The 11,335-nt window shown below is 30.9% G+C and overlaps 1 protein-coding gene across 1 annotated transcript; it reads left to right on the forward strand.

The window, feature by feature from the left end:
* Positions 1–2,167: 2,167 nt before the first annotated feature.
* LOC102592363 (transcription factor HEC2-like) lies at positions 2,168–3,472 on the forward strand. The gene is made up of 2 exons (XM_006354887.2): positions 2,168–2,489; positions 2,661–3,472. The coding sequence occupies exons 1-2, from the start codon at positions 2,393–2,395 to the stop codon at positions 3,323–3,325; spliced, it is 762 nt and encodes a 253-aa protein (XP_006354949.1). The 5' UTR covers positions 2,168–2,392; the 3' UTR covers positions 3,326–3,472.
* Positions 3,473–11,335: the final 7,863 nt, after the last annotated feature.

Genomic DNA, 11,335 nt, shown 5'->3' on the forward strand with positions numbered 1-11,335 from the left:
CAAAAGGTAAATTATCTCTTGATTTTCTCAATTGATAACTATTTTTAGTGTAGTGGACAATTATTGTTGGACAGAGGGAGTATGACTAAACAATTTGTCATCTTGAATACATGACTAAACTTTAGACATTTCGCGAACATACGCTTGAACGATTAATAAATTGACATGTTGAGATCAAAATAACAAGCGCTACGTGAGAATGAACAGTTACAAATCTTGACAATAATAAATTAGATGATAAAGAAAATTATATTATGATCTAGTCATGTCACCTACCTATTAGAAATTAATATATAAAACATAAAACTTATCGAGCGAATACTTTTTCAAAATAAGACTCTTTAAATGACTATACTGTGAATATTACGATGTTATTATGGTGTAGGTAGTTATTAACTTGAAAGAGTAAATATATAAGTTTGGGTGGTAGAAAAGTGGAATTAACCGTGGGGAATTTATAAGTAGAGGTGTTAAATGTTAATGGCAGAAGAAATTAATTGAAGAAGCAGTTCACCACAGGTAAGTTCGTTAGCATAAAAACAGCACATGAAACAGTACTCCAGTGCACAAGCTGATCCACCTCGAAATGCGTTCCCCCCACCCCCCTCTACCCCCACACCCTAACAAAGACTCAAAAACTTCAAAATGTAAGTTGCTATCATAATACTAGTAATAATAATACAACCACCTCTCTAGCTCTTCCTAACTTATTTTGCCATCATATATCAGAGACGGATTCAAAATTTTAATTAACGTGTTAAAGTTTCATCAGCGTTCAAGAAAAAGGGGCAAGCAAAGCTATATTCAACACTCCAATATACATATAATATAAACTTGTACATAATATAACAATTCATTTGTCTTTGTCAAAATATTTAGGTTAAGAATTTCAAATTTTGAACGCATAAAACTTAAATACTGAGTCTATCTTTGATAATAAATTTCGCCGCCGACTTCACCGGCCATCGGTGAGTTGACTTATTTCATTGAGAGTGGGGGTGGGGGGTAGCTAGCGTGAGACCTCTGACTTGTGTCATGTGTATGTGGGGTTTTAGCTAAGGTCTTCTTTATAACAGTGAAAATTAAAGCCAAAGTTAGAGTGATACATTTATTTACTTTTATTTAAATAATATTAGTATAGTATATAGTTTCATGCACCTGCATCAAAAGCATTTATGATATCACTGCTACAGTTGGTAGATCTAAACCCTCCAAATGGTGGGCCTACCTACCTAGCCCATTCATCTTTACCTTCTCACAATATATATACAAAAATAATAAAAAAACAATTTCTTTTAAATTAGTCAAACAAATTAAATATGTATCTAGAAAGGTTAATTATTTTCAAGCTACTATATTACTAGTAAAATAGAAGAACAAGCAACACAACATCATCGAGGAATATGATATAGGGGATAGATTTTGAGTTCGAGTCATATGAATAGAGTTGGAATTAGGATTTTGAGTTTTAAAATTCAAGCCATATGAATCGAGTCGGAAATAGAGCTTTAAGTTTATACTAAGAGTGATTTACAAGAATGTCTCTCAAAAGTTCAAAGTCATTGGATGTAATATCTTAAATTATTTATATATATTAAGTGAATTTTAGTTACAAATATAAAATTTGAACTAAATTTAATCAAAATCTATCGAACATGTAGACAAGCTAGTAGTTTCGGCTTGCTTATTTTTAATGAAATACTTGGTTAAAATAATTTCCTTCTTAAATGAATCTTATATTGTGCGAATGTTTATTAAACTAATAGTAAATTTTGAATATAAAATAATGATAAATAAAAAGTTTGGAACCGTAAACGATGCGCTAGCGCACAATGGTAAACAAAGAAAAATGAGTAATGATTGTAAACAAAATTATTAATTTGTTGAAAACAGAGCTAAGCTGTAACCTGCAAACGAAGATTATTTTTTTATATATATAAATAAACATTGAAAAGGAAAGGAAAAAAGGTTACCAACTTTGATGACATAATAAAAGTTGGTAATGGTATTATATTTATATATTCTTACTGAATTATTTATCTGCTATAGCAGCATCTATAATTAAAAAAATTCAAGATATATATATATATATAATAATAATAATAATAAAAACAATTTGTTATATATATAGCCTTCATTTCCCATTTGAGCCTAGATGATCTGTTTCCAATATCACTATTTTATTCCCCTTTCAATTTCTTCACTTTCTCTACCCACAGCTATACCAAAAAACACACTACCAATAGTACTAGTACCATTTTCACTGCAATATTCTGATAAAACTCACAGTTCACTCTTTCTTCTTTCTCATTCCTCTGTTCCAATAACCCATAATTATTTTTCACTTTTTTTAAAAAAGCGATTTGGACTTACAAAAAAAAAAGCACTAGCCATGGATATTGATATGCTTAAATCATCAGCAGCTTCTGAAGATCAAATGGAAATGATGCTCATGATGCAATTGGAGAAATTTCCTGACTTTTATACTGGTCAGTAACTTTGAATTGTGTGACTATCTCATCTAAAATATACAAAATAAATATTAAAAATAATACTTATCTCAAACACTTGTTGGTAATTATCATAGCTTATTTCACCTGATATAAGAAATTACATCTAGAACATTTCTTTTGATAACCGATTATATTATGTCTCGACAGGTAACTGTTCCGAATTACCAATGATGGAGTTTAGTCCACAAGGAAGCTGCAACAGCAGCAACAACAACAACAACAACTACAATTTCCAACAAATTGATCAAAATTCACCTAATTTCCTCAACATGCCTTCTACTATTTCATTCACAAACTCACCTCCAATTCATCAAAATCCTAATTTCTTACCCAATTCGGGTGGATTTACTTCGAATTCGATGAATCGAAGCAATATGGCAGCAATGAGGGAAATGATATTCAGAATTGCAGCAATGCAGCCAATTAACATCGATCCTGAATCTGTTAAACCACCAAAGAGAAGGAACGTGAAGATATCGACGGATCCACAGAGCATTGCGGCGCGACACAGGAGAGAAAGGATAAGTGAAAGGATAAGAATATTACAGAGATTAGTACCAGGAGGAACAAAAATGGATACTGCATCAATGTTAGATGAAGCAATACATTATGTGAAATTTTTGAAAAATCAAGTGCAATCACTGGAAAGGGCAGGTGCAACTAGGCCAGCTAATGGTACTGCTGTTACTGCTGCTGCTGCTGCAGGATTAGGATTCCCTGTACCAATGTCTTTGAGTGGGAATTATTATAATTTGCCTGTGAGTTCAAAAAATTATCATCATCAAAATATTCAACGATATGCAGATGTTTAATTAATTAGTAGTATAAATTGAAGGAATTTGTGGGGTTGTAAATTAGAAACCATGCATGTTGTATTGGGTAGAAGAATAATTGATACTTACTATATATTATAACCATGGTATATAGAGACCCCTATTGATCTGTTAATAAAACTTTATGTTTCATGTATACTCTCTCTTTTTCTATGTTTAATTATTATCTAATCATGAACAATTATGGTGAGCTGGTAAGCACATTTTCATCCTTTGTTAGAGATTTCTCGTGTTTGAGTGTCTAGAATAGAGTCATCTTTGAAGGAAAGTGTTTTAATAGTAATTCAGATCAATCGAGTTCCAAACAGATATCATATAGACAGATACTGATGCAATTATCTTATCTAAAAGGAGAGTGCATGTTTCCTAGCGTGGGGCTTAATTATTTTTCTTTTAGAGTCCAAATTTTTTAAAAAAAAATTGATAACGAGAGGGAGTGAGACTTGAATCCAAATATCTATTTACTCATTTTAAATTGTAAGTGATTCTCATTTAAAATTTCTAACGGTTATGAAAACATATTTTTATTTACTTAATTATATCTTTAATGCTCTTATCCCTCTTATTAGGATGTATAAAGAATTAAACTGAAATTATCTTTGTGGCTTGACAATGACAATAGCCATGTGCCAATTATCTTTGCAACATCTCAACGAAAAATCTTGAAAACAAGATATGTTACAAGATTTTGTTATTTCTTGTCTATTTACCAATTTTTGAAGCAATGGTAAAATTATTGTCGTGTGATCTATAATTTATGAATTTGAGTCGTGAAAGCAATCACTAATATTTGTATTAAGGTAGACTGTTTATATCACAATCCTATTGGAGTACAATCTAAACTCTATATAAACATGAAATACTTTATACACTGGACTGTTTTGCGTAGGTCTCTGTGCAATTAAAGATGAGAAAAGGGACCATTTAGGACTTGGTTGTACATATACACTCAAGGTCAAATAGTAAGTCATGCCCCTTGGAAAGACAACTTGTAGGGCCCTGTTTGAAAATACCCCCAGTTTTATTAGGGGTCTTTTGGTTCCCAATTTGAACATATTGTAGGGGGTCGTTTGGTTCCCATATTTAACATTGTATGAGTCGTTTGGTTCCCATATTTCTGAAAATGCAACAATGTTGGGACTATTATTTGCCTTGGTGGTATGTTCACTTTCTTGACGAATACAAAGCTAAAGTGACAGAATTGAAACTAGTGGTCATTTTTCCCACAAGCAAATTCTGCGAGGATTATTTGATTTCCCACCTGGTAATCTTTTTTTACAGAGAAAAAATAATAATGTTGCTTCCAATTTGCAGCAATTATAATTCTTTTTTTATACCACCATAACCAAATATTGCATTAGTTATGTGCAACCAACAAATTATACGGTGTAATTACATGTAGGATTTCATAGTGAGATTAATAATTATGATTTATGTCGATCGACACAACCAATCACACGGCCACTAATAGTATAACACCTTTTTTAAAAAATAAAAAATAAAATAAGGGATAGGGGAAATGGGAAGGAAATTATAAGATGCAAAATGAAATTATCACTATCAAAGTGAAAGTTCAGATAGTAAACCAACTGAGCTACTAAGATTCTCCGTATATATAACACAATCTTCACACTGTCCGTGCAAAAAAAAAGAAGGTTTTTTCACGTAATATGGAAAGAACATGACGTTATAGACTTGATTCACAATTTTCCAGTTTTCTCTTCTTGCAAATTTCAATGTACATAGTATGGCAAACTCAAAGCTGTAAAATTTACAATATGATAAAAGTCAACTTGATATTTTTCAAACACGCGTGCCTCTGCCAAAAAAATTGAAAGATAATATATCCTGAATATTTCATTGATAAAGAAATATAATTCACTAATTAATTAAAAAGTGACTTCTGTGAATAATTTTTAATTGTCATATTGCACTTTTCGAAAGTCAATTTGACTAATTTTCAAAGTTAAATTAAATTACATTAATTTGATATAGTAACGTAGAACTCAAATGAAGAGAGGAAAATTGCTCAAGCCTTATAACGAGGCTCAAGGACCTCCTTTTCCTCAAACGCTACTCGTATTATCACAATCTTCTGAGTATATATAGCTTTTCATCGACCTCCTTGCGGTTAAGGTAATGCTTCGAACATGGTCAATTCCATGATGTAACGGGCGATGGTTACAAGATTTGAGAATGATTCCTCAAAATGTTCGTATAAATGATTGACAAAACTTCTCCATTATATTATAATAGACCTAAATAAATAATAAAAAATAACCTTCTTCAAACAACTAATTAAACATTTAGATCAACTGATAATCACATAATTTAACATATTACTAACAACTTAATTATTTTATCATCACCACTTTAACTCGTGATGGTCGATCTATATAGTATATAGTTAAATATATTTAATCGTATATATGAATTAAAATACGAATTTGACAAATGGACGTATCTACATGTGCAGGTTAAAGCATAGTCGTACGATTCTGACCCGAATATAGAAAGTCTCTACATCCTAATTAAAATATGAAAATTTCATTCCTTGATTCAATGTATGGTGATATTTTCATTATCTAATAGTAGTAGAGTATTAGATAAGACAGTTAGACTTTTAGCAATTTAAATGAGATGATGGTACGGTTTAATAATATTCAATACTATGGAATATACATAATCTGCTTGATAACACACGAAGGGAGAAATATATATATATATATCTAACACGTACTTAATGGATAAATATATAATAATCAAAATTTAGACGAGTATTAAACACTAAACTCATCATTATTATTTTATAGGATGGTGGGTATAGACTATATAGTATATAGTACGGAGTATTTAATTATGAGTGAATTAATTAGAATGATGAGATTGAATATGTGAAATAAAAGGAAGGGACAAAAGGATGAGGAAAGGGAAAATGCATGAGAAAACCACGTGAAAACACTGACAATATGCGGTGCTCTTTTATTTACCATTATTATTACTATTGTTTACTACTCCATTATTTACATTTTTAATTAGGTACTAATGATGACGTCTTTTTTTTATCCCTCTTTGCCACGTGAAAAGAATCTATTTGGTCAATTCATCTTCCTACGTGGCATTCCACCTCATATCTGTCCTACGTGGCTTTCCACCTCATACCCTTCCCTTGTTTTCCCTCATCTAAATTACGATGTCGTATCATTGAAATTTCGAGAGTCAATCAATATAATCTTTAACTTGTTTGGTCAGGTTTTAGAAAGACAAACCACTTATTTTGGACGGAAATAAATTTTCAAAAAATATATTGAGGTGTTTCACCGAAAGTCTAAAATTTAAAAGTATGGTGATTATTTAAATTTATTCATTATATATCCCTTATTCAAAAAAAAAAATTAAAAATTCACAAGGCATTTGATATAGAAAACAAAACTCAAAGAGTCAATTCTTACAAAGTTTAATAAGTATGATAATAAATTAAAGTGGTCGCTATTTTTAGTTCTAGTGTATCATCACATCATACACCGACACTCACTAAAGAGAAGGAATAGGTGGGGTGGGGTGAACATAAATCTATCAAAATAATAGTTTTTATATATAGAGAAAAATTTGATGTAAAATTCTTTGACCGATTTGGAGTACTATAAATCTTTATTTATATTTAATTAACAAATAAAATTATTTTGATCGATCGGTCAAATTAAATACTTACTACGTAACTTACCCAAAAGTAAAGGAACTACCGTATATGTTTTATTGCAATTGAGGTATCCAAAGACATATTTGATGTATTAAAGCTTCGTGATTTTGATGAAATTTTATAAATCACTATAGTAGAATTTCATCGTGGAGCTCGAAATTACATTCTTTAATTATACGAGTTAAAAAGTGACTATTTGTGAATTAATATTCAAATCGGGCAAATATTATAAAAAGAATTCCATAAAATATTATAAAAATCTGTCAATCAAATTAAATGGTCAATCTACCAAAATAAAATATAAAAATCTTCCAAATGCGCCATTAAGATCAATGATTAGATTGTCTTTTATTTGTTTGCGTTGTATGATTATATTTATTTAGAGAAAAAAAATATTGAAGGTAGTGGAAAGAGAAAACCTTCCTCATATATATCCATCGTTTACATCTAAAATTATAATATAGAATCCAACAAGTGTTTTTTTGAACGGATTTGAGACGTAACATCGATAAAAAATTTTTATAGTCAAATAATTTGTTTGAGACTGAAACATAATTATGATTGTTGTTAATATTGAATTGAAGGAGAAATAGGTGTTAGGTTGCCTCCATGGGAGGATCCAAGGAAGGTAATGTTTGTGTCTAAGGCATCATGCTTCACTAAAAGCCATTTATTCCTCTCATCCATATCCCCACCCAACCTTATCAAATCTAGGAACATTGCACTCTATTATACTATATGATAATACTATTTTATATGCTAAAAATTAAAGTTACAAGTACATAGTATATATGCATATTGTATGTGGTATATAAATAATAATAATAATAATATATAGAGAAATAAAAAGGATGAAATACCTAAAGTAGTCAAAGCACAAGATGAAAACCCCATGTGAGACTTATCAGTAATGTCCCAACATTATACTTAATTAATATAGAAGAAGCTTCTTTTGACAATACAAAGGGATGCCTTCCAATCCCGGTACAGTGTATTCTAATATCTATTCCTTTATTTGTCTTTTGAAAAAGACAAAAAAATTAAAATCGACGGGTTGTTTTCGAAAGATTCTTCGCATTGTTGGTAAGTAGCAGAAAATGTACTGCAATCACAAAATAAATAGAAGTAATGATTTTATTCATCAAATTTGTAAGTATAAATAGATTTCTTCATGATCTGAGGGTCATTAATAGCAAATTTCTCGAATATATGACGTCGACTTCCTTTAAATTTATTTGAACTCCCTAAAAGAATGTCATAAATCTTTTTGAAGTATTTAGTTGTCTAGAAGAGTTCGATCACATCTTAATCTCCTTATGAATATTTTAAGAGTTTATGAAATATTTGAAACGTCACATATTTAACCTATATTAAATTTTCAAAGCGATTTGTATAAAAAAATTACAGAGGTAAAGAAGATATAATAAATAAAAAGAGCATTATATACATTCAGGAAAAAAAGAAGAAGTCATACTGGGATATTAAATATTATTTTAATTCTTTTTTGAAGTAGATATAAATCCTCAATGTCTTATGGGAAATTGAATATTTTTAAGACAATAGCATGGAAGATAAATCCAGGAACATGCCATTTTTGAGGGAGGGAAATGCATTTGTTATTTCCTTTAAACACTACCAAACAAAAAAATAGAACAACAAAAAATAATATATATTTTTAGATAATTGTCACCTATTTATTAAAAAAATCAAAAATCAAAAATCAAATGTCACCTCATGTAGTGAGAAGTCTTGAATATTAGGAAATTTCCTATCCACTATTTTCTTCCCAAGTTACATAAATATAAACTCTCTTGCTTATTTTTGTTTTCTTGGACTTTTGTTGAAAACATAATCGAGTAAATGAATATATGCTTTCTCTAACAGTTTTTTTTTTTGAAAAATTACCCAACTATACATTTTTTCTTACCCTATTTTCTATTATTCCCTATCATTTTTAAAAGTACAAAAATCCCTTCACAAATTCTCTCCATACATAACTTTCAATCTTCCAACTCCACTATTTTCTCCCTTTTTTATGCCTATAATCACTCCACTATATCATCAGTTACCTTCATCACTCCTTTATTTTGATTTTAAATATTTTCTCTCTCCAGTTAATGATTTAAAGTTAATCTTCTTCATTTATTTTTTTCTTTCCAGTTCTTTTTTTTATATATAGGAAAATCATGTGAATATTGGGGTAATTTTTCATACACAAAGACAAGCGTTTTATTGTTAGATAGATGATTAAATGTAGAATCAATAAATTGTTGGGTATGTAGCAAGAGTTAATGGGAAATAGAGGGAAGATGAAAAGAGAGGAACTTGAAGAGTTGGGAACTTGAAAAAGTCCTCTTATGCTTTAGTGAAAAGACATTTCTCCCTCATCGGTGGTGGAAAGAAAAATAGAAGAGTTTAAATATAGAAACACTCCTATTAATTGTGAAAAGGGTTGGAACGAGGGATCCCCCCTCGCGCCGTCGTCGTCGTCACTCGCTCAGCTCGGCTTTGGCTTTGGAAAATGATCGATCGAGAGATTATTTTTTGGACAAAGTTTGTTTTAATTATTTAGTTAATAACCGAAATGTTTCGATTATTTAGTTAATTGACCGACACGACTAAAATCCGCGCGCGTCCCGTTTTATTTAAATTTCCCGCCGTTGGAAGTGACTGTTCTGAAAGGTTGCAACTTTCAGGAACAACCATGACCGTTGAAAGGTTGCAAACTTTCATGAATGGCCGTGTGGATTCTGAAAGAGTTGCAACCTTTCGGAATCAATTCCTCTTGCCTATAAATACATTAATTCTTCAGATTGTTTCCTTATGAATTTTTCTGATTTCTTCTTCTTCTTCTGCACAAAGTTTCTTCGTGTACTTTACTGTTGTTGAGTGGTTCGCTGACACTAGAGTTTTGGGTATCAATACACTAGTGATTGAGATCATTCTATCTTGGGAGGACATATTCCAAATCAAACCTCGGATACTAAAGGGGAATAATTTCCTTAAGGGGACACTGTGCATTCAGTGGACTTGATCTTTTTCGTTCTGTCTTTTTCTAGATTCTGGTATGTTTGACAGATTTTAGTTGTTCTGAATTAATTTATGTTCTTCTGTTTTTACTGGTTCATTAAAACTTTGGTTACTTCGTGTTTCTGCAAAGTTTATTGGAATCAGTAATTCTGTTTTAAACACAGATTGGCAACAATCTTAAGGAAATTATTTATTTTATTTAATCTGTGTTTCTGGTGGAGTACAAAAACCTTTGTGGTTTTATACTCCTATTAAGTTTGTCAATTTAAGTTATTGCTTACTGAGTCATTTGTATCAATTTCCGTTTTTTACAGATTCTGATTCTGAAATGGCAAATGATAATGTGACGGTGACTGTTGCTGCACTAACCCGAACTGATGTAGCACCAACAGAGAAATTGGAAAAATTCTCTGGTGTGAATTTCAAAGGATGGCAGCAACGGGTATTTTTCTGGCTTACCACTCTTGGTCTGCAGAATTTTACCAATAAAGTAACTCTAGTGCCTGCTGTTGAAATGCCAGACAGAAAAAATTTCATGATTATTGAAGCATGGAAACATGCAAACTTCCTATGTAAGGGCTACATTTTGAGTGCTTTAGAGGATAACTTATATAATGTCTATAATGCAATGACAAGTTCGAAAGAATTGTGGGATGCACTTGAGAAGAAATATAAGACAAAAGATGCATGCTTGAAAAAATTTGTGGTCGCAAAGTTTTTAGACTATAAAATGTCAGATAGTAAAACTGTTGGATCACAAGTGCAGGAACTTCAACTTATTTTCCATGATCTGATTGCTGAAGATATGGTAGTAAATGAAGCGTTAGACGACTTATATAATATCTATAGTGCAATGACAACTTCGAAAGAATTGTGGGATGCACTTGAGAAGAAATATAAGACAAAAGATGCATGCTTGAAAAAATTTGTGGTCGCAAAGTTTTTAGACTATAAAATGTCAGATAGTAAAACTATTGGATCACAAGTGCAGGAACTTCAACTTACTTTCCATGATCTGATTGCTGAGAATATGGTAGTAAATGAAGTTTTTCAAGTGGCTGCAATGATCGAGAAATTGCCTCCTTCGTGGAACGATTTCAAGAATTATCTAAAGCACAAACGTAAGGAAATGAAGCTTGAAGATCTTGTGATTCGGCTCAAGATCGACGAAGATAACAAGGCCGCCGAAAATAAGTCTCATGGGAATTCGACAATAATGGGAGTTAATATTATTGAAGAAGCTCCTACCAAAGGCAAGA

Source organism: Solanum tuberosum, unplaced genomic scaffold, assembly GCF_000226075.1.
Source record: "Solanum tuberosum cultivar DM 1-3 516 R44 unplaced genomic scaffold, SolTub_3.0 scf00184, whole genome shotgun sequence".
In the NCBI taxonomy this organism is placed as follows: domain Eukaryota; kingdom Viridiplantae; phylum Streptophyta; class Magnoliopsida; order Solanales; family Solanaceae; genus Solanum; species Solanum tuberosum.

Bases quoted from the DNA above. Each gene is read 5' to 3' on its own strand.
- LOC102592363 (XM_006354887.2), top strand. From the start codon at position 2,393: ATGGATATTGATATGCTTAAATCATCAGCAGCTTCTGAAGATCAAATG. The intron at 2,490-2,660 runs GTCAGTAACTTT...ATGTCTCGACAG, and splicing joins ATTTCCTGACTTTTATACTG to GTAACTGTTCCGAATTACCA.